At 38.5% G+C, this 24,199-nt stretch overlaps 1 protein-coding gene and 1 long non-coding RNA gene across 9 annotated transcripts in view; one reads left to right on the top strand and one right to left on the bottom strand.

The window, feature by feature from the left end:
* TRPC4 (transient receptor potential cation channel subfamily C member 4) overlaps positions 1 to 24,199 on the bottom strand; it is a 196,269-nt gene that overhangs the window by 6,388 nt on the left and 165,682 nt on the right. For 6 of the 8 annotated variants that reach the window (XM_081551735.1, XM_081551736.1, XM_081551741.1 and 3 more), the window contains 3 exons: positions 16,168 to 16,481; positions 9,454 to 9,649; positions 6,460 to 6,654 (listed from right to left, as the gene is read on the bottom strand). In XM_081551735.1, coding sequence (XP_081407861.1) covers positions 6,460 to 6,654; positions 9,454 to 9,649; positions 16,168 to 16,481 — 705 coding nt within the window. The remainder of the gene's footprint in view (positions 1 to 6,459; positions 6,655 to 9,453; positions 9,650 to 16,167; positions 16,482 to 24,199) is intronic. The other 2 variants (XM_081551738.1, XM_081551737.1) reach the window with 1 other exon arrangement.
* Positions 443 to 22,316, top strand: LOC145530412 (uncharacterized). The gene is made up of 4 exons (XR_014071741.1): positions 443 to 3,665; positions 4,599 to 4,799; positions 19,084 to 19,250; positions 21,629 to 22,316. It is a non-coding gene; the product is annotated as an uncharacterized LOC145530412 (long non-coding RNA).

The raw sequence follows: 24,199 nt of genomic DNA, 5'->3' as shown, positions 1-24,199 counted from the left end.
GACAGCATGGTAGACCTGTTAGGAATAAAGAAATTTTCTGTGAATGAGTTCATGTTTACCATGCTACTGAGAAATTTCAGTGGTAAAGAATCCGCCTACAATGCAGGAGACTGGGGAGACATGGGTTCCATCCCTGGGCCGGGAAGATCCCCTGGAGAAAGAATGGTAACCCACTCCAGTATTCTTGCCTGGGAAATCTCATGGACAGAGGAGCCTGGCGGGCTACAGTCCATGGGGTCGCAAAAGAGTCGGACACGACTAAAACAACAATGAAAAATCTGTGGAGTTGCATTTGGCAGCTTTTTCTAAAATAAATAAAGTTGATTTGCTGTTATGCTGAAGATAAGAAAAATGGGCCATACGATGGATCAGGAATCTTCCTTCCTTGACTGGATGTCTAGGAAAAATATTCTGGAGGGAGATGTGCACTTTAAGATGGGAGTTTTCTTGGCGAATTCTACCCAAAGTTTGGCAAGGTGTAGCGCATGTTCCTTGGCAGGATGGCTTTCTATGCAAGTGCCCGGGACACACCAGCTGCCACCTTGGCAGACCTCTTCCTTTGCGAGTTCCTCCTGATTTGTTAGGACACGGCAATGGCAGTATTTGGATCACAGAGATAATGATAAAGGAAAGGACCAGCTAGTGAGAAAAAACCTTTGCTGCCCAGAGATAACTCGGATTTCAACAGAAGTGTCAGGTTGCTTTAGAGCAAGCAGAGTTTTGCAGCTCTGAAAGAAAGGGCTCCAGGGAATGCGTGGTGACATTTTCTCTCTTTCTCATTCTCTCCAGGTCCACACAGTGGAATGTCAGGCTCGCTTCAACAAGCTCGGTCCCTACAGTCCACTGTCAGTGCCGTTTTCTCTCATTCCCACTCTAGCTTGGCTCTATCACTGATTTTAAGCCCATGAATTATGACTTTTATTCTCTGTTTTGCTCAGTGAATCCCCAAAGAGGGGCAACTGTCTGTACTCTTATTTAAAAACAAAACAACAACAACAAGTGAAAAAGCAAGGGGTCACTGCAGGCTATGATCTCTCTGTAGAGATGGCAGTGTGGTTCATTTACGATGGGTCTATATATTGTTCTCCATAAACACACTTTCTAAGTATATAAAAACAAATGATATAAAATGCTGAAGGTTGCCTTGTCACAGCAGGTATTCAGGATCTCACTCTTGAAATACTGAGAAGAAATTCAGTCCTCAAGATTCCCACTTGGAGAAGAACATTTAATTAAATTGTCCTGCAGGCAAACGTACCACAGTAAATTAGGAATTCATAGGTACCCATGGGTAGACACAGTCATATCTGTAAGATTTGTTGGTAGGCATACAGAAAGTCATGAAGATTAAGGGAAAATACATTTTAATGATTCTCATTAAAAAAAAGTGATTTCTGAAAGGCAAGCGCTATTAACCTTTTCCTTTAGTAATGATAGGTGTATTAATCTCTTCACTTCTCCAGAATCCCATGCAGTGACTTAACTGAATATATTTCTGTGCCAACTGGTCAGGCATAAGTAAACCATCTGCAGTCCCACAGCTGAGTGATGCTAAGTGACCCTAACAGAGATGGTGTTTCATGTTCTCCTCACTACCTGCTCCAGAGAAAACGAGAAAGTGGAAAACACAAAACTGAAGAAGTTAAGATCATTTTTTAATGATTTGGTTAAAAGACCTAGTATTTTTTTGGTTCAATACATTGCCCATTAACTTAAGCATTCTATTTGGAAACCTGGTCTATAGCATGAAAAATGTTTCATATTAATTAAACCCTGGAGAAGTCTTATTGCTGTAATATCTTTTTGCTTGAATTAAGTGATCTAGACCTCTTGGACAACCAATGCAAACAATGGTTTTTAGTTTAAAAAGCTGAGCTAGATACCAGTGCTTTTTTAAACAGGAATTTCTAATTAAAGTTACAAGCTGGAAGTGCTTGTTAAAATGGAAGTTTCTGATGATTCTAGGACACACTAAATTTTGAGAACCAGCGTTTTAACACCGAGAAGAGTATTTGCTGATAAATGTGTTAAAATTCAACTAGTAAGAGAAAAACTTATACTATAAAGCCAGAAGCTAAAAATGTTGCTTAATTTATGATTATACTTTCAATAGGCTGCCTCCTTGGTGGGATTTTCATGACTTCCCAGAAACAAGGCATCTCTCCTTCCTGGGCTTGCTTCCTACAATTCAAGTGTTGCTCAATGAAGCATTTCTGCTTCATTTTTGCTTTCTCCCATAAAGCATTCCCAATGAAAGGCTAATTTACCTGGAACTCCCAGTCACCCATAAAAGGAAGTCCAAAGATAAAAAAAAAAGTTAATGTGTTTTCAGGGCTGGTTGTAATATCAGCATTACCCAGAGGCCATAAATCGCAAGATAAGATCACCAATGATGGACTCCCAGACCATGGCCAATCACTAACCCTGAGAGCTTGCAGGGGCTTCATGCCTGGAGGGAGGGAGCAACAGGGTGACGACATTCAGGTGGCTGCTGGTTACAAGAGTATGCACCTCACAAGTGGGACGGTTTAGAGAAAATGCCTCTGAGAATGTATAAACACTACCACCCAGTCAGCTTCAAAATTCTGCTTAAAAAAATGTGAAGCAATTTGAAATAAGAGTGGAAGATAGTCTAGCTTGTTAACCAAGGGCCTTGGGAGAGGGGAATCTAAAAGACAAACAGTGATGGGATCGGCAAAAGCTGTTGAGAGAAAACAAAAGATGGACGTGCGTGGAAGGTATTGTGCAAGGTCATCAGAGTTCCCAGGAAAGCAAGAGCGGGTGATGGAAAGTTTATGGGACAGGGACACTAAGACCCAATTTTTTCCCCAGCTTTCTCACCTAAAACACTGCCCAAGGTAAAAGAGCTCTTTTTCCTAAAAGGAAATAGTTGAGCTAATTGATTTCTAAGGTCCCTCTGAAATGTCAAGCAATCTTCTAAGCTGTGCCTTTGTTATACAAAGTGACTGCCAACAGTACTTCAAAGTCACCTTTTAGTTAATGGGTGTGTCTATCTCCTCATCTTCATCTGTCTACACAATGGACTATCACATGGATTAAGCAAACTGAAATGAATTCACAGCACTCCCTTTTGGAATTACTTTCTCATCTAGCTCTGTGCTGTACTCAGTCGCTTCTGACTCTTTGCAGCCCGCCAGGCTCCTCTGTCCATGGGATTTTCTAGGAAAGAATACTAGAGTGGGTTGCCATTTCCTTCTCCAGGGGATCTTCCTGACCCAGGGATGGAACCCAAGTCTCCTGCACTGCAGGTGGACTCTTAACCATTAACTCCTCCATTAATATCATAACTTTACTAATTTCCTTTTTATCTTATGCTTTTCTTTACAAATAATACATATGATTTATTTCAATCTAATACCTAAATGTATAAAACTCAACTAAGAGTACGAAAACCGAGATATGTCCTTCTCATTCTGGAAGTGCAGCCTGCTGCTGCTGCTGCTAAGTCACTTCAGTCAGAGATGGCAGCCTACGAGGCTCCTCCATCCCTGGGATTCTCCAGCAAGAACACTGGCATGGGTTGCCATTTCCTTCTCCAATGCATGAAAGTGAAAAGTGAAAGTGGAGTTGCTCAGTCGTGTCCGACTCTTCATGATCCCATGGACTGCAGCCCACCAGGCTCCTCCATCCATGGGATTTTCCAGGCAAGAGTACTGGAGTGGGGTGCCATTGCCTTCTCCGGGAAGTGCAGTCCAGATGAGTAAATGTATAGCATTGAGTTTGATTAGATTGGTGCTTGTCCAAAGCCTCAGCTTAGCAGAGAAGAGGCAGGATTGAGGACAGGATGAGAATGGAGAAAAGAGAGACAACTCACAATATGGATGTAGTCTTGTCATAAATTCCCAAAGCACAGGATATCCATTACCAAAAGTTAGGAAACTACATGGCTAGGGAAAAAGGAATGATTTGAGGTCACAATTGATTGTGAGTTACCTTGCTGAGCATCAACTTGCATCAAAATATTCAAATTTAGAAATAGAGACAAATAGAAATGAGCTTTTCTGACCAGGAATGTATAGAGAACGTTCTTTAACTTATGCCATTTACCTTTTGAATCACTGCTTTCATAGGAAAGCCCAAGTCAATGTTAAGCTCCTCTTTGCATCTAAGAAATGATCGTGATGTAGTCCTAAAAATATGTCAACAGTGGGAGGATTCTGGGGGACGGGAGAGAGAGCTGGAAGTCAGATTCTTAGAGTGGTCCTCCATTATTTTGGTGGCTGCACAGATGGATCTCTTAAAATATTAGAGCAGGGCCCTGTATTTTGTTGCAAGTTCCATGGCATCTTAAAACCCAAGATTCCTTCTGCTATAGCCTAAAGTTAAAATATTAAAGACAAATTTCTTTTGGGTATGGCTTTTATTTTGGGTCCCAGAAAGTCTTCTTCAGTTGAAATATTCCTATGAGAGAAAGCATAATAAGATAGTACTAATAATTAATATATTTTCAGGGATTGATTAAATCAATTTTTTACCAATTTTAAGAATAACATGAGAAAAAGGACAAGTATATTTTGACATGGAAGGGGAGGAAGCCAGAGTTTGGCATCTCTGAAATCTTTTTCTGTTTTTCTCAGGGAAAACATAAATTACTTTCTGTGCTGATCTCATGGCATCTTGGATACAACTACACGGTCATATTAAATACGTCATGTAACACGTATTATAGTAAGATATTCTCATATTGTGTCTCTCACATTAAAATCAATGCCCTCAAGAATGGAAACCATACCTTCATATACCTCTGAACCTGCCTCTAATTCCTAACTCATCTCCTGGTAAGTGGAAAATGTACAGTAATTTATTGTTAAATCTGAATCATTATATTTAGTTTACAACCATATTTTTCAATAAATTGAACTTATTTTTAAGAGAAAAATTAAACACTTGGAATAAAATAATTTTGCTCTCTCTAAAATCAGTGATAAAATCTATAAATTAGTATGAGGATTGCAAGATAAGGCTTCATCATAATCTGACTTCCATTTCCAAGATCAGACAGATGCCCAAATTCCAAGTTCATGGGGTGACGGTTTCTAGGAAAGACTGTAACTGCCTCTCCTAACTACCTGTTTGCTTTACTCCCCTTCCTGTCAATTTCTCTTAATTTGAACTGTTACTGAGATGACAGGACAATCAATGCCACTTTCAGGAGAGAAAGCCCTATTCGATGCTGAGAACAATGCCTGGTGGGCAATGAAGTTCATCAGTAAGAAGGATCACCAAGGGCATAACTAGCAATCACAAACTCAGTTAAATAAAATTAAAAATGAGTTAATTCTTTAATTAAATAACTGATATCACTTGATAATTCTAACAGAAGGGCATATTAGAATACTTCCGAGGCAATTTCTCTGAGAAGGCCCAAGTGACTACTGAATGCTACGGTATCAATTTCTGAAACATCACCATGAGAACTTTGAAAATGAGGAAACTGAGTGAGAAAGAAATGAAGAATGACTTATGTCAGTGGTTTGGTTGGAAAGGTTTAAATCCACACCTTTTCTGTTGGAGTTGTTTGAGCTCTTGCTTTCCAATATGAGAGAAACGCCCTTAGGGAAGTATAATCTTCCAGTATAACAGGGGCATGGCTCTGCATAGTCCTAATATTTTTCACAAACACAACTTCCTGGTATTGAATATCACTGGGGGTAGAAGCAAAATGTTGAGCTATTGAATAGATTCTGAAATCACTGCGCTTGAATATGGCACAGCATTTTTAAGTTATAATATCTGTTCAGTCACTGAAATGAGAACTTTTTGTCAAGCATTCTGTGTTCTGTGCAGGGGTGTCTGTTAGGCAGTGAGAATATGAGGTGATTGAAACAGACAATTCCCTTACAATCCAGAGAAACAACGATGAATCAGTCATGCTGAAAGTAACCCGAGGTTATAATTCTTAATACAACTAGAAATTAATAGGCTAGTTTCCCAAACTTTGACTGTTGGGTCTAGGAGAAGCCTATGTACAGTGTGGTTCATATTAAAATAACAGTGACGACCCTCAGTGGAGGAAATGGGTTTGTTAAACCATAGTGAACCATAGTTAATCAGGCAGTTTCTTAGGCATAATGTTATTTTTAGTCACTCAGTCATGTCCAACTCTTTGCGACCCCATGGACTGTAGCCTGCGAGGCTCCTCTGCCCATAGGATTTCCCAGGCAAGATACTGGAGTAGGTTGTCATTTCCTACTCAGGGGATCTTCCCTGACCCAGAGATTGAATTTGGGTTCCCGTGTCTCCTGTATTGCGGACAGATTCTTTGCTGCTGAGCTACCAGGAAAGCCCATTAGACACAATAACTGCAATAGATGTTCACTGAATGCAACCAGTGAGAACAAAAAGGCTAAAATGCAAACATATTCAGTAAAGAATGCAAATATACTCAAGTGCACACACACATACACAAACAGTAATACCAACAGCCTGTGGTCTTACCCCTATCGTTCCAAAACTTTCTGGCTTTCTTCTCATCTTTTTCTTGCACAGGTGTGTCCATATCCATTTGATCAGGTACCAGAGAGACTTGGGGCTCGGGATGACATTGAAGGGGGTGGGAAGGGTACCTCCTTCTTCAAAATAACTCATCCAAAGCTTTGTTCTAGCAAATTTCCATTCTATATCCGCATGGTCCTGAACAGGAGAAAATGACAAGTGCTGACAGGTTTCTTAATTAATAAGGTGAGATAAACCTCACAGAGAGCCTGTAGCCTGACTTCGGAGTGGCTCTTGGAACATTAATTAAATTACCTATAAAAACAAGGCTGACTCCCAGAGAGAGTCATCTAAACACTTTAGACAATGGCTTAGCCTAGAAAGGAGTCACAGCTCTCTTGTCACTTTTCATCCTTCCCTCTTCCAGGAAACAGACAGCTAAAATAATTCCATGTTAAAAAAGACTGGAGATGAATGGCCTGAAGATGAATCTTCATTTCTCACGCTTGTAGGTTTACATTAGCTCAGTTTCATTAGGTTTTAGCCTCAAGCCGGGCTTTATGTCTTCCCAAGGCCTTGACACCTTGCCTAGGTAGATGCCCACGGCTCATACTTCTGTTGTTTCCAGGATAAGTCTTACCTGATATGCTTCCATTTGAATAAATCTTGTCTACCTTTAGGCAACAGGCATAAACTCAGCAGTTCCTCAAATGTACAACAGGCCTTTGACATAGCATTGAACCTTGACATAACCTTGGCCAAACAGTACCAGATAAGAGTATGTCTAGGGACCACCCACAAGCCTGAGGCATTCCCCCTGATTGTTTATTAATGATTCCACTTTGTTAATCGCCTGGAAAAACTTAGGAACATTTGTGGCAATTAGATATGGGGCAGTCAGTCTCCTCTTAAATTAGCCACAAATCTTATTTAAGCAGAAAATCTGGAAAGTAGGAGGTGGCAGAAACTGGGCATACATACAAATTCAAAATAGATCATCTTAACCCATTAATATTGGGTTGGCCAAAAAGTTTGCTAGGGTTTTCTCGCATGAGGCTATGGAAGAATCCGAACGAACTTTTTGGCCAACCCAATATTATTTTAAAAACTCTCGAGTTTTAGAGTAGGAAAAATTAGACCATACTTGATTCTAATATTCCTAAATTGCTGTGTGCTGATGCATGCATAAATTATTTGCATACATTTCTACTCTGGATAATGTGGATTTTAGTCTAGACACTGGACAGATCGTGTTTTCAAGGGGCTTCACCATGTCTAGAAAACGCATGGTCTTCATTGTTGCTTAGCAGACGTCTGATTGGCTGAATGGATAGATAGATCCACAGAAGCTGTAGCTTCCCTCCCTTTGTCTCTTCTCTCCCATTCCTATCTCCTTCACTATCTTTCTAAACAAGCTTATAGACTCTGCATTAATGAAGGGAAGTAGATACTGTTTGCTGTAGCCATGGAGAACAGAACTGAGTAAAACTGGCTTCAGGTCATAAAAAGGCAGTCACATAGGTGAAATTTTGGCCTGTGAGTAGCTTCTGCTCCTTCTCATTTCCAGGGAGTCACAAGTTAAGGATTATCCTGATCTCATTATGTTCTGTTACTGAGGGCACAAAGCAGACTCTTTCTTGGTTCAAGGCTTGGGATTCTGAAACAGTCTATAACAATATCAAACCATCTAGTGATTAGAAAAACTGAAGGTGGGAAGTTCCAGGCTAGTGATGACTAAAGTCACCTCTGCTACTCATCTTCCCGTTGCTGTTGCTTAGTCACTAAGTTGTGTCCGACTGTCTGCGACCTCATGGACTGCAGCCCTCCAGGCTCCTCTGTCCATTGGATTTCCCAGGCAAGAATACTGGAGTTGCCACATCCTTCTCCAGGGGTTTTTCCCAACCCAGGGTTCAAACCCACTTCTCCTGCATCTCCTCATTGGCAGGTGGATTATTTACCACTGCACCACCTGGGAAGCCCTGGGCCTAAGTATATTCAGTGGGAATACTTCAGTCTGGGAATCTGTAAATAAAATTCATTTATTCTTAATGTCTTAGGCAGTTTTTCATCTGTGACAGGTGTCTTGTTTCCATAAAGAGAGTTTAATTAAAATTAGGAGTGCTGTTTCTCAAAATAACAATAATGACATCCCAGAGAATTAGCAATAGATTCAAAGATGCAATATAATTGCAGTTATTTATAGAGTAAATGGGCAACCTATAATTATTCTTATAAGATGCTATTTGTCTAAAGTATACATATGAAAGTCTTAAGATATATATTTAAGTCTTAAGATATATATTCCAATACAGATTTGTTCTATCACTGTTGCTAATGACCACAGACACAGATCATTAGTATGCAAGTTCAAAGGGATAAAGGGCTTTGTTGTTCTTATTCATTGCAATATTTCTAGTTCCTAGGACCATACCTGGCAACAGAGTAAGAACTTAATAAGATTTTATTGAATGAATGAATAAATAAGCTAGGCTGTTTGCACTGTAGAGTTTCAAATAAACACATATGGTATTGTATATTCTACTGCAGCATTCAGTGTTACCCCTCAATGACTTTTTTCTGGGCTTTAAGAAACAAAATCCTGTGCTTTTGCACTCAGACTCCTCTCTGGGCTAGCACTTGTACCTTGCAAAGCTGGTATGAGTTTGCTTTTATGAAGATTGTAGATTAGATGGTCAGAGACGATGCAAAACCCAAAGGGCACTATATAGAGATGAGTTACCTGTTCATAGTCCATACCTCACCTACTGGTTGCCATAGCCAATGATTGCCTTGCAGGTTAGATTTAGTATAATCACACGTAATATGAAAAATTAAATTAGCATATATCCAAGTATGGTAATAGTGCTTATAAACATCACATTGACCATTTATAATTCTGATTTGTTTCATTCATAGCAGTTACAGATTGTATTACCAATTATAGTAGGGTGGGGTATAGCTAACAACACATTCTAGAAGGGGAGTGATTCAACTTACAGCAATAAGTTGGTAAGAATTATTCATCATAGCTATTAACATGTTAAGCAGGACAACCAGGGAGATGACGTTGTATGTCCCAAACATGGTGGCACCAACAAACTCTGTGAATTCGTGCTGCGCTTTGACATTGGTCACATATAAGTTGATGAGCCCAAATATTGACCAAAACAGGGACTGGAGTGTCTCAAATAACCTGGAATAAAGATAAAATGACACTAATAACTATATCAATAGAACCATTATACGTAAGATTGGATGATAGAATATGATTACTATTAAGTTATATTTGATTAATTTAAAATAAACTTAACGAAAAGAATCCAAGAATACTGTTTCCTTATACTGTGCAAATGTGTACCTAATTTTCCCTAGAGCTTTGAAAGCTGTTTAGTTTCCTGGACTAGCGATGACAAATGAGACCTGTAGCCTGTTTCTGTATGACCTTGAGTTAAGAATTGTTTTTACTTTTTCAAATGGTCAGAAAAAAATCAAAAGAAGAGTGATATTTCATGACATGTGAAAATGTTAAATGAATTCACATTTCAATGTGCATAAATAAAGTTTTATTGAAGCACACCCATACTAACTCATTTATCCACTGTCTACAGTTTCTTTTCTGTTACGATGGCAGAGGTGACTAAATTGCAACAGAGAACAGATGGCGCGCAAAGCCTAAATATGTACTACCTGTCCTGTTTATAACAAGTTTGCAAACCTCTGTCCCAAGGCACTGAGTGACAGTTAATAAATTATAGATCCTTAGGCTTAGTCTTTGAAAAATATAAGTACTTTTACCTGATTTTTCCTTTTTGATTATAAAAGGACTAAAATAGTGTTATCACTATGGATTTCCACATTTACAATTAAAGTTGCACAGAGTAAATCCTGTAAGATGACACGATGTCTCTGAATGCTCAGATACTGAAATTTGCTATTTTTTAATATTTCAGGGAGCATTTAAAATTTTTTTTAATTTACTCCAAAAATGGAAAAAGATGAAGAGTGTCTGAACGCAAATGAAGAATTATTTCAGTAGGATCATTATAACACCTTAATATAATAAAAGACAATAGAACTCTTAAGAGTCTTTGAGAAATGGTTAAAACAAGACTGTAGTTACATTGTGAAAACAAAAGCAAAAAGTATCCTATGCTTGGCATGATGACTAAGGAGGGAGGATTTCAGTGGTCCAGTGCTCCAAGGAGAGCAAATTCAGTGAGGCCAGTTGACTGTGGTATGGGTTGACGTGCAAAGATGAGTTTAAACTACCAGATCTCCTCTCTGTGAAAGTTTTATCTTAGAAATAGCAAGAGAATGAGGTAGTTGTTTAAAGGTGCTGAAATGACAGAAGTTATGATGTAGAACCAGGATCCCTGGAATTATGAGAAAGCCAAAGTTTTGAGACAGCACACACTAAGAAACAAAATAGAGAATAAATAAGCCAGGTAATAAGTAAACCCTGAAGAGAGTAATGTGGAGTAGCTCCATCGTGTTAATATCGATTCTCAGAGTAAAAAATTCCAAGGTCCTGCTTTTGCTAAGGTCAGCCCTTGCTCAGAGAATCTAATGGATATAATCCTGTGCCAGATTCTTGTACCAAACTCCTAGTACTTGAAGCAATCTATGGATTTCTCATCTGGATAACCAGGATAATCCCACTAAGGATGCCTTAATTGGTGTTCAGGACTTCTTTTCTGAATTTTTCTTTTACATAAACCATTTCATATGTTTAATTGTATAATAAAATTTTAATTACAGGATAGGACATGTAATGGTTCCTTATTGAATTATTTTGCTAGGGCTCTTCGACTCTCAGTGAGGCAAATTATCTTCAAGGTTTTAATGTGATCGACCTCAAACAGACCTTGCTTGTCAACTGGGATGTACACTGGGAAGAGTTCACCAAATATAATTTTTTTTTAATTTTTGAAAAAGTATCATTTATTATAATTCTATCCTACTTTGTAACTGCATATATAATTGTTTAAAACAGTTGACACTAAGGAAGCTGTGGTACATATACACAATGGAATATTACTCAGCCATTAAAAAAATACATTTGAATCGGTTCTACTGAGATGGATGAAACTGGAGCCCATTATACAGAGTGAAGTAAGCCAGAAAGAAAAACAACAATACAGTATACTAATGCATATATATGGAATCTGAAAGATGGTAACGATAACCCTATATGCGGGACAGAATGAGAGACACAGATGCATGGAACAATTTTATGGACTCTGAGGGAGAAGGTGAGGGTGGGCCGTTCTGGGAGAATGGCATTGAGACATGTGTATTGTCATATGTGAAACAGAGCACCATTCCATGTTCGATGCATGTGACAAGGGCTCGGGGCCGGGGCAGTGGGATGATCCAGAGGGATGGGAGGGGGAGGGAGGTGGGTGGGGGGTTCGGGAAGGGGAACACATGTAAACCCATGGCTGATTCTTGTCAATGTATGGCAAAAACTATTACAATATTGTAAAGTAATTAGCCCCCAAGTAAAATAAATAAATTTATAAAAAAAAAAAAAAAAAAAAAAAGATTTATTCACAGATTTTGTGATTCATTTTTGCACCATTTCTTTTTTTAATTTATTCATTTTTAACTGGAGGATAATTGCTTTACAATATTGTGGTGGTTTCTGCCATACTCTTAAAGGACAATCAGATGTCAGATTCTAACAATATCAGGGAAAGTTTAATATAATTCATTGGCCTCAGACAAAGGCCACTAGAAGTTATTCTTTGAAAACTTTCAGAATTGACCCAAGGCCATGAGTTCTTTATTGTCAGTAGCTTTAAGGACAGTTTCTAAGATTAATGACATTGTCACTGGCTTCAATGCAAAATGATTTTGTTCTTTCTTCCTAAATAGTGTACATTCTCACTGTGAATATACAAGTATAATTCAACCGGTTTTTCCCTGACCTCAATAGCAGTTCAGAGAAAAGTTACATGAATGATATAATTAATTGTATAAAATGATGCCACATAAATCCTATAGCAGTTACTTTTCTAAATATTCAAATAAAAAAGGGATATAGAGTAAATGGATTGTAATGGTTGAATAATTCTGATTTTTTTCTACCTAAATAAGAACTATCCATCATTAGGATATTAGCAGACTCTTTGGCAAAACATTTATTTACATATTTAATTAAAATTTGAAAACAAGAAAATTCAAAATAAGATGACATTTTATGGTTAATTCTGAATTTCATTCTTATTTTCATTTTTTTCAGCCAAATGAATCAGAAGTAAGATTTGCAGAATAGTTCCACTTAACCAAAATATATGTACTTTTAGATGAATCAAGACCCTGGTATCAGGACACTGGTATTTCTTAGTTAATTCTTCTCGTATTGCATGGATTAAAAAAATCAATCTAAGTTAATATTTCAAAACCATTGTTTCTAAAGCTGCTTTCATAATTATTGATAGCAACATTGCCCATAAACTGATGAGCCATTAGCTACATCACATTTCAGATTGCCGTTATGGGACAATATTTTCCTAAGTCTATGGAAAGATAAGCACAGAAAGCTTTCCAGGATAATGCCACCCTTAATCAAAGCACAGTTAGCATGACATCTTGCCTAAAGACTAAAATCTGGCAACTTCTATAGCATTGCCATCCTAAAGGTAATATTTTGTCTCTTGCTTCTTGAGGCTATTTCTCAATTCTTAAAACAAGCTTGCTCCGCAGTTAAATACTTACAACAAGAGAAAGAGAACAAGTGGGAAAAAAAAAGTCATGTATTCCACAGCTGAATTTTCCTCTATTCTTTGAGATGAAACCAATGAGGAAATATAAATTAATATAAGACATCTGACTTGTTTCATTCCTAATTTATAAGACATAAAGTATATTAAAACGAAGTATGACCTCAGTTGGCCAGTTCCAGTTATCAGGAATGCAGCTCCAATCAACATTAATGGCTTTTTTCTTAGAGAGAAAATATCTGCCACAAAGTCCATGCCTCTGTATTCATAAGAGAGCCTCTTACCCAGAGACTATTGATTTAAAATTGTATGCAGAATACTTTCAGTGACTACACATTTGGTGTCTTTTAGCAACATGTAGTTCTACCCATGTCAGAGAGAAAACAACCTGGACTCATTAAAGGAGTAGAAGAAGGGCCCCCTTGTTGGTGGGCAAATGCATGGAGAGACACAGAAGGCAAATCACAGTCTGTTCCCACTGGGAGCTCATGGTCAGGAGGGGATCAGAAAGGCATCCCAGAAAAAGGTACATCTGAGATGGGTTTTGGAATCCAGAATAAAACTTCGCCAAGTGAGAGGGCAGAACAAGAGCACTCTGAGATGAGAGAATAGTATGACTTTTTAGGGACAGCTTAATCCATTAGAAAATGTTGAAGAGTAATGTGTTACTGGGGAATGGAGAAAAGATGAAGCTAAAAAAGGAAGCCAGGGGCTGATCACTGAGGACTCGGTATGTCAAGCTAAGAAATCTGACTGTATCCAATAAGGAACAAGAAACTGTTGAGATATTTTAAATACAGGAGCTTCAAGATTTTGGTTTAGAAAGATCATGCAGGCAACAGGACAGAAGACACATCAAAGAAGGTAGGGACCAGGGGCCAGGGAACTTGGATTTAGGCAGAGGGAGTGAGCAAGGGAAGAGGGCCCGAGATGATAAAGAGCAGGAGTAGACGTCTGCAGACTGACTGTACGTGGAGGGGGTGCAGGGACGGAGGGTCTGGTTTTTGATCTAAGTATCCTCGTGGGTTGTGGTAGCACTGACCAAGGAAAGGGGTTGAGGGGGAGGAAGAAAAATGTTCTGAGAGACTCTCATGAGTTTTCTTTGATGGGGTTTCAATGTTTAGGACATTTGCATGAAAAGCTGTTCAAAAGACAGTTGGGCTTACAGATGTTAGGGAGAAAGGTCTGTGCTAGTGGTATGAACTGAATACAGAAGTTGTCTCTTAGCCACATAAGGCCAAATCTGTCAGATGAGTTTTTGCAGAGATACTGAGCAGGGTCGAAGAATAGTTAGTAAGGCAGATTAATATTGAAAAGCAATGATTGTGGGACTTCCCTGGTGGTCCAGTGGTTAAGAATTCACCTTACAATGCAGGGGACTTGGGTTCAATCTCTGGTTGGGAAACTATGATCACTCATGCCATGAAGCATGGCCAAAAAAAAAGAGAAATCATACTAGTTACTCTTTGTAACTTTGAACAAAAATAATTTGTTGCTTGCAGATTTACCACCTGCTATCTGGGGAAAAATTCAGGTAGAACACTTGATTTACTGGTGTTGAATGATTTGGACCTATAATATTTGATGGATATGCACTTACTGGTTGCTTTTCATGGTAATAGAGAAAAATCATTGGTGAGTATATGCTAAAATAATACGTAAGCCAAGTTATTTAACATGTTTGATTTTAGAATAAAATTTATATTAAATATTTTGCATCAGATTCTCTAGGCATCTACCAAATGACCATGTGTTCATGTGGTTACTGTGGAGAGGAAGATCACCTAACTTCCTAATTCATCTGCTAATTCACTGTTTATCACAGTGGGAAGGAAGTAGACACAGGCATGTATTAGGACTATGTGAGCCTGACACACCATGGCCATGAACGTGTGCTGTCAGCAAGCCTGCTTGTGAGAATTGCAGAAGCTTGACACCAGACAAGACCAGATGCTCAGCAGCTGTAAGGGCACAGAGAGTTTTATGCCCATCAGAATCATGGCCTAGCTTAGCCTGAGGTCTCTAGTTTGGATTATTTCCCCATGTTTAGACTTTGGGTTAGGGAACCTGAGAATAACAGAGACCTGTGAAGGGACTTTAGTATCTGGAAAACACCTGGGCAAAGATTGAAAAGCATTTGGATTTTCTTCCATGATTGGTTTTCCATAACTTCTATCTATTAATGTGCTTGTAAGCTGTCACAGACACAGGTTCCTTTCTACTCCACATTTTATATTTTTAAAATATATTTCTCCATTTATTTGAAGTAAAAGTGAAAGTCGTTCCCTTGTGTCAGACTCTTTGAGACCTCATGGACTATACAATCCATGGAACTCTCCAGGCCAGAATACTGGAGTGGGTAGCCTTTCCTTTCTCCAGGGGATCTTCCCAACCCAGGGATTGAACCCAGATCTCCCACATTGCAGGCAGATTCTTTACTAGCTGAGCCACAAGGGAAGCCCAAAAATACTAGAGTGGGTAGCCTATCCCTTCTCCTGGGGATCTTCCCGACCCAGGAATCGACCCAGGTCTTCTGCATTGCAGGTGGATTCTTTACCAGCTGAGCAATCAGGGAAGCCCCTCCATTTATTTAGATCTTCCCTAATTTCTCTCAGCAATGTTTTTGTTGTTGCTGTTGTTGTTGGGTGTTTTTTTTTTTTGGTGGTGCCATACAACTTGTGGTATTTTAGTTTCTTGTCCAGGGATGGAAGCCACGGCCCCTGCTATGAAAGCATGGAGCCCTGACCACTGAACCACCGGGGAATTTCGCTCTCTTCCACCTTTCAAAACAGTATACATAGCTACCTTTTATGTGAGCTCATTTAAAAGAAAAGACCATTTTACTAAAACTTAAACGTACTAGATATCTCTGTTTTCCCCGCTGAGCATAGTTTTTCTTTGCAACCACTTGTCACAGTTCAATTTCAAAATGTAATACCCTTTAAATTCTACCAACATTTCCAAGAGAAAAGTCCATGAGACTTACGTTGAAAAGGCGTTATTCTGCTTTTCACATCGTATGCCTTTGCAGCTTAACCCTTTTGTTTCTTCATAATAGAAGTACAACTGATTGAGGCCATTGGCAAATGCTAGCAGCACAAGGCAGTAGATGAACAGAAACTTCAAGATGTCCAGGAGCATTCTTCCCAGAGATATTTGCAGAGGTCCCAGGTGAGAATTTGCAGTGAACAGTGAGATCAGACGTAGGGAACTGAATATATTTGCAATAGCAAACAAAGCTTCAGCCACCAGTGTGGGGTGCCACATGTCCCAAGATTCACGTGGATTAAGAGCACTGTACTGGAGAAAAGAGAGACATAAGGGGAAAATAAAATGTGAAACAAACACATACATATCAATCTGTCAAGCCCAGACCTGAATGATTTTTCTCAGGTAGTTTCAGCACCACGACCTATTGGCAGGAAGCTGATGTATTCCATGAAGGTGGCAGCACTTCTAATGTACACAAAAATAAGAAATTTACTAAAGGAACTTATAAGGGATGAGCTTTAATCAAAGCGACCTTCCTAGTCTGTCCTTGTAATTTGTAGTCTTGGCTAATCTGTGAATTACATCTTCCTTGATCTTTGCAACAGAGCTATTAAAAAAAGAAAAGGAAAATGTTATATAGGAAAAAAAACCAACAGTCTGATTTTATATTGGGAAAAATAGAGATATCATAATAAAAAAGAAAACTGCATTATAAAGGGAAACTTCTACACTTTGAACAAAATCAATGGTTTCACTTACCATATTTGACACATTTGCCTATTCTAGAGGTATCCATGCTGGACACAAATGAGTGGAAGTAGTGGCCGTGGACGTAGTGGTGACTAATAGGGGCATTACCATTAATGTTCTGTATCTGTTATAGCCTAAATGGATTGCTTACTTTTAATATTTCATGTGTAGAAAGTGTGATATTTGTTTGAACATTCCCTAATTAGATAAAACAGTTGATTTGAGAAAAATGTTTGCTACATTAAACTCTGACAAGCAATTATTTTTAAAGTATGATTAAAATGTCAGCTTTGAACTATTTTGATATCAGGCTATAGAAAGAGCACACTGAAATTTATCCCTTGTAATCTTAAAGTAGATGTGTATCCTTATCAAGAAAAGGTCAAATACATGTTGAAATGCTACTATATAAACATCTATTGTTACACCTGTATAAGAACTGAACAACAAGTTAGATTCTCTTTTTCATATACATTACTAAAAATGTGTCTAGACAACTGTATTTTTTTCCTAATGATCATGTAGGGAAAAAAAAATTACTTCTCTATGAGTACCATCAGAATATTTCTACTCTTTTTATATTGCCTTTTATACCAAAGACCTTTACAAATGTTAATTAATTCTCTTGAAAGTAATAGATATTATTTTGTAAATCTCCTTGGGGAGAAAATACATCAGAAGTTCTTGATTTTGTTCAACACTCAGACGCCTGCTTGAGTGACAATTTAAAACAATCAAGTTTGAACCAGAAGGAAATTATTTTCTATTTTTAAATCCTGATAACTCTTCTTAAACATTCCCATGCATGGCTTCAGCATAAAATAGCTAAGGATTGAAGATACAGGAAAAAAAATTAAGATTTTTGATTCATTGTAACAAGTATCAGAGTAACAGTTTGCAGTATCAAACCTCACCTAATTCTCTCCAGTCTCTCCTCGCCACCCCATATTTTATGCCACCTTTTCCTTCAAAGACTAAGATAACATTCACCTTCCTTTTCTCATTCTCTTGAAAGACACACATATTTTAGTAGAGAATATCTATCCTTCTGTTGATGGCTAAGCATCTCTCTCTCTTTTAACTTATATGGCTGAGGACCATACCTCAAAATGTACAAAATACTAAACAATAAGCATTCTTAAAGATGTAACTGTTTTCTTGGAATTTCTCACTACATTTAACACAATGCCCTGCAGGTCGCAGGTGCTCAAGAGACATTTTATCCCATCAAGTATTCATGCATGGAAAAATTAGGATGAAAGGAACAAATAATTATAATAAAAATGCTCTGAGAGATGAACCCAAACTGCTGTGGGAATAGAGAAAAGAAAGTGATACATTCTATCTGGCCCTAACGAGACTGGCAATGAATAGAGATTATATGTTGTTCAAGTTTGAAGGATCCTTTGATGCTATTGAACCTAGTGGAGATGCCATTCCTTGTTCTAGGCATCACAGCCCGTTTGAGCCAGTAAACGATGGATGTAAAATCCATCGTCACATGGTCACTGACTCCAGCTCTGCTCTTGACTTACTGTACTTTAGAACCCTTCTTAGCAAATTCTCTCAGCTGGGGCTTACAAAATCATAAGAGGATGGTTTCCATTTTGCAAATGAGATGCTAGCTTCTGCCCCTGTATAATTACCCAAGACTGTTTCAGGGTCCAGAACTCTGGATAAATGATGAGAAACAATGCTATGTGAATATGTTCACATTTATACCTGGTCAGTCCTGAGAAAAATATTGCTGGTATTTGGGTTAAAGGAGGGCTTCCCTGGTGGCTCAGAAGGTAAAGAATCCTCCTGCAATGCGGGAGACCTGGGTTTGATCCCTGGGTTGGGAAGATTCCCCTGGAGGAGTGCGTGGCAACCCACTCCAGTATTCTTGCCTGGAGAATCCCCCATGGACAGAGGAGCCTGACGGTCTACAGTCCATGGGGTTGCAAAGAGTTGGACATGACTCAACGACTAAGCACAGGGTTAAAGGATGTTTGAATGAAGACTCGGAAATTAAAGAGAGAGACCTCCTGAGAGACTGAGAAATATCTCCCCTGGAGCCATCTGCTTACAATCTAAGGATAATAATCCAGAGAGACCTTTGCCTCCCCAGAGAGAACTTGTTCACTTTAGAAGGTTAAGGTCTTTCTCTTTCCATCTCCAGGGGGAATATGGGCAGCAGGCACAGCTGTACTACATAAGCTCTGAGAAGCATTATTTCCCCATTGCTGTCCTGTGATACAAACTCATGTATGTGGAGGACACATCTGGCTTCTCTTCTGTTGCCCTGTGGGAGCTTGGAGCATGGGGGACCAATGTGAAGACTGTTTTGTAAGTAAAAAATTTATTTGTTCTCTGACCCAGAAAACTTGTTTCCTGTTAGCAATAAACCGAGATATAAAACTTTAGGAATTCTCTTTTGATTTCATTTTTTAAACTTTACTCTTTAATTTTTCTTCTGCCATTCACATCTATGTACATTTCACTTAGGTTTTAAAGAAGGGCATTATTTTATGAAGCAATTTTAGAATTTCTTTCAAACCAAGCTATTCTGTGACTCTGTACAGAAAAGTGGTAATTTTGCAGTGATTGAACATATTTTCCACACCTACTATTAGGAATGAAAAGATTAACTTGAATTTTAAAGTTTCCTTTGGCTTTATTTTCTAAAAATTATTCATAAGATCTATACTCATGTTTCATCTCTGCATGTTTGCCTCCAGCCAGAGTGATGACTCTTGTCAATCTCCTTAGCAGGCTCTGCTTCTTCACTTGTGCCTTAAATATCGAGTTCACTTCTCACACCCCTTCTCTTCTTATTCTTTCTACTCTCCCTGGATATTTCCTGTGACTTCAGTTGTCACTTATATGCTAATAACTCCCAATTCCTCATCTCCAGCCCAGAAGTTGCACTTACATTCATATTTTATATTCTCTTGCCTCTTGACATTTTCTCTTAAATATCTCATGGGTGTCTCAAACTCACAGGTCAGAATTGAAACTCATCCTCTTTTCATCCTCAAACACCTTCACCATTCATGCGTTTTCATCTCAGTGGATGGCAGCAAATCACCTAAGGCAGCATTTGAGGTTGATCCTAAAGCCCTTCCTAGCAAACTTTCAGCCTTTGAAGCCAAAATCTTATATATGTTCTTACTCCTCTACATCAGTATCCCCACTGTTAAAAAAATTCTTCTATTCCCTAAAGAAATGATTATAATAGCCTTCTAACTCTTGTCCCTGCCTTGAATCTTGTCCTTACAATCATTTATTTCCTCCAGATCATCTTATAAAAGGACTAATCAGGCCATCTGGCTTAATGTTCTTGAATGACGCCAATGTCCTCACAATGAAATTCCATTTCCCAGCATGTCACATGAAACTGCTGGAATCTGGGACTTGACTTTCTTTTGAGATCAACTTTCCATTTGTACCCAATTAGGTACTTACTGCTCTGGCTCAAACCTTCATTTCTGGCCATTCTCCAAACTACTTACATTCTCACCAAAATGCCTTTCTATGAATACTGGACCCTTCGTCTAGAAAATAGGTTTAAATTCTAATTATTTTGATTCTTTGGTTATTAATCACTTATCAAATATGTGTTGAGCGCATACTCTGTGTCAGTCAGTATCTTCAGGGTTCACAGTGGTAATCAAACAAGATATAACGCATGCCATGCAGGCTTACAATACAGTAAAGAAGACAGACGTTAAATAGGCAGTGCTTATCTTTCCTTTGAGAGCTACTCTTGGACTAAGTTTAGTGGACACTAGCACCCTGCTGACCAGAACTGGTAAGTCCATGTTAGAGAGAAATCAAGAGATATGTACATACCTATAGCTCTTTGAGGACCAGTAATTGCTGCTTTCCTCTTTCTCTCACATATTTGCTTATAAATTATAAACCTACCATAGTTTGACTTTGCCTTAAGCCTCCATTTCTATTTAGATTCTTTGTAAGTAATTTGCTCCTATGCAGACCTAGAAAACAGAATATTTACCTTTGAGTTCCTTGTCAGATTTCCATGCCGGGAGCTTTGTCTAATGTGCTTTTGGTACTGGACATCTAATAGAGTGTTTTATATGTGACAGAAGCTCAAAAAGCATTTTTAGGTGGAGAATCATAGACATATTCTAAAGTCTGATTGTTAGAAAAGATGGATCATTTGTAGAAATGTGAGCATCTTAATATAGCTGGGTTGCAGAGGCTTTGGGAATAGTGATAACTCTAAGAGAAAGCTGAAGCCAGATCATGAACACCTTAGCAGAAATGTTAGGAGAGGAAGACAGATTGCATCATAATAATGGGTCCTAAGTTCCTTGAATATAGGAAAAGTTCATCTTTATATTCTCTAGGGTCTGATGCATACTCATAAAAGTCAAGTACTCAAAATGAATAATAATTAAGTTGAGGCAAAGTGAAAACAGTTGTTCTACAAAATTAAACAGAAAATGTATGCTGGTTTTAATGCTTGATTTATAAAGTGAAAACATTTCCTCTTCTATAAACTGATTAGATAATTAAGAAGTGAAAGACAATAGGAAGGCATATGATTTTCTCCTGTGGTAGATAATACTACACAACTCAGATTTAAATATCTACAGCTCTCTGTCATAAACCTAAAGAATATTTAGAAAAGTTCATGATTTGGAGAATTCACTACAGTTGTAACATTTGTGAAATGGAAACATCTGCCTTCTTTCTAGCTGATAAGAAGAGGGACCAATGCTGCTGCTGCTGCTAAGTCACTTCAGTCGTGTCCGACTCTGTGCGACCCCATAGACATCAGCCCACCAGGCTCCGCCGTCCCTGGGATTCTCCAGGCAAGAACACTGGAGTGGGTTGCCATTGCCTTCTCCGGAGGGACCAATGAGGTAAATACTATTTAGAAGAATGGTGCTATGAAAAATTCCAGCAAGATCATTGACAGAAATGTTCTTATTCCTAATCATTTTGATTTCTGAGAATATTATCTACACAGTGGACAAGGCATAGGATTGCAATCATTTCTGCCAAATGACAGATGATAGACATAAGAGACAAGTTATACACAGGAAAAGGGACTGGGTAAAGGACTGAAGATAAACTAACATTTTTCAAGTGTGCCCAGGCATCAACAAGCTCTAGATTGACTTAACATTTTATACATGGTAAGAACAAGAAATGATTGACAAACCTTCTCCTTCAAAAATTAAAAGCAAATTAAAAAAAAAGCTACAATCCCTGAGCTGCGAAATGCTAATGAATCAAGGCATTTAATGCAGAACCACAAAGCCTTGTGGGGAAGGAGGAGAATCCTAAAGTCACGTGAACTTCTGTGTCCTCTTTGTATAATCTAATGCTGTTTCATTTTAATCAAAATAAAAAACAAGTGAGTGCTTATATTAAACTCCATTCTATGGCATTAAATGTGTTTATTAATGTGATCCTCACAAACATTGTCTAGAATTTGATTATTCCTGTCATCTTACAGAGAAGAACGTTGAGACATAGGTTAACTTGTCCCAAATCGCACTGGTAGGAAGTGGTACAGGCAGTAGTCATACCATGTACGGATCAGAGCCCAGATCACAGCTTTGGCCCAAAGGACCCTTTGGTACGTTAAAAAAAAAAAATCTCCAGGTGGATAAATTGCAAAAGGATGAACCAAATAAAAATGGCCCTCTGCTAGACCTAGTCTATGAGGTTCTCTCTCTACAGACCAATTACAGAAGGGTCTCCCTCTTGAAAGACTGACAGTTCATTTGGTCTGGATCCATCACTTGACCCAGATGACCAAGGGTTAGATTTTTGCTACCATTTATGCACCCATATCAGAAGACAGAACCTGGGCAATTCCAACAGAGATCCCAGATATAACTCCTTGGTCATCTTGCCTGCACCATCAGAAGTGAACTATTTACTGGGGAGCAGCGTCAAGACCATCCTGGGATCCCACCTATGATCCCAGCCTTCATAATAACAAATCACATGTCTTGTGGATCTTACCTCCTAATTTTCTTTTTCCAAAGCCAACCTTTTATTAACTTCCCCTGCGTCCACTGCTCTACTTCAGGTAATCATCATCATTTGACTCATTCTGTTTCAGCCTCACTAATGGTTCCTCTTTATTTTAGGATTCAAACCATACAGCATGATCTGGAAAGTCCTTCCCATCCTCGCCCTGCCCCAGTTCCCTGGACCATCCCTTTGAATTAGTGACCTCCTTTACACACTCAGACTCATGTGTGTTGTGTCTCTTCTCCCAGGGACATTCATGAATGTTCACGGACACAATATATGCCCACTCACTCTGTCCTCTAAATCATTTCAAGACACTGCCAGCCAAATTTCGTTCCTTCCATGATACCACCAAGGTCCCTGTGATAGACCTTATCACACTGTAAGGTCTTCATGTGCATTTCTTTTTCCTTTCTGTGCTGTGAACTGTTTGAAGGCAGGGGCTGTATCGCCAGTGTCTTTGCATTCTCAACAAACAGATGGAAAGCCAATTTCTTAATGTGACTCCATAAATTCTCATTGCTTGATTCACATAATGACTGTTTGCCTCATTTATGGTAGTCTATTTTTGAACAGAAATAATGCTCCTTTTCCTGAAATCATAAATTATGTTATTAAAAATTAGCATGAGAAAATGAATGATAGAACAAAAGATGATAAAGAAGGCTGAGTTGCCAAATCAGCATGACATCACAGCCTCCCAAAGTCAGTGCTTTTTTGCTATTATCATCATTTAAAAGATAATACAATCAAGGCCCACATGAAATACCTTGCCCCAAATCAGACAGTTTGCAAGTGGTAAAGGCAAGTGTGAATTCAGACGTGAAACTCTTTTTCAACTAAAATAAAGCAAATGACACAATAAAGACATTGCAAGAGGCAAGTCCAGTGGACTCAGGGTACATGAAGGAGGAGGAGACAGCAGTAGAAGAGAAAGGAGAGAATTAATCATGCATGGTTACCAGCACTTTAAATACACTGATCGACTCATGTTTTTCTCATATTAATGGTGTAAGGCAGAAATTCCTTAATTTATAGATGAAGCACAGAGAGGTGAGAAAACAGGTTCAAGTCCACATAACTAGTAAGTGATGGGAGAAAACAGCCCAGGAAACCTGGGTCTAAAGTGCAGCCATTTAAAAACTATCCATGAAACTCAGGTTTTGGGCACACAAATCAGTCATTCAGAAAGAAATTTTCATCATTTATGTTTATAATCGTAGCTGAACTCCTATGACCAAAGTGCATAAGCAATCCATCTATTTCCCAAAGAGTTC

This window comes from Giraffa tippelskirchi, chromosome 12 (genome assembly GCF_054371585.1).
Source record: "Giraffa tippelskirchi isolate mGirTip1 chromosome 12, T2T-mGirTip1v1.2.pri, whole genome shotgun sequence".
In the NCBI taxonomy this organism is placed as follows: Eukaryota; Metazoa; Chordata; class Mammalia; order Artiodactyla; family Giraffidae; genus Giraffa; species Giraffa tippelskirchi.
This window is presented reverse-complemented; position numbering and strand designations above follow the sequence as displayed.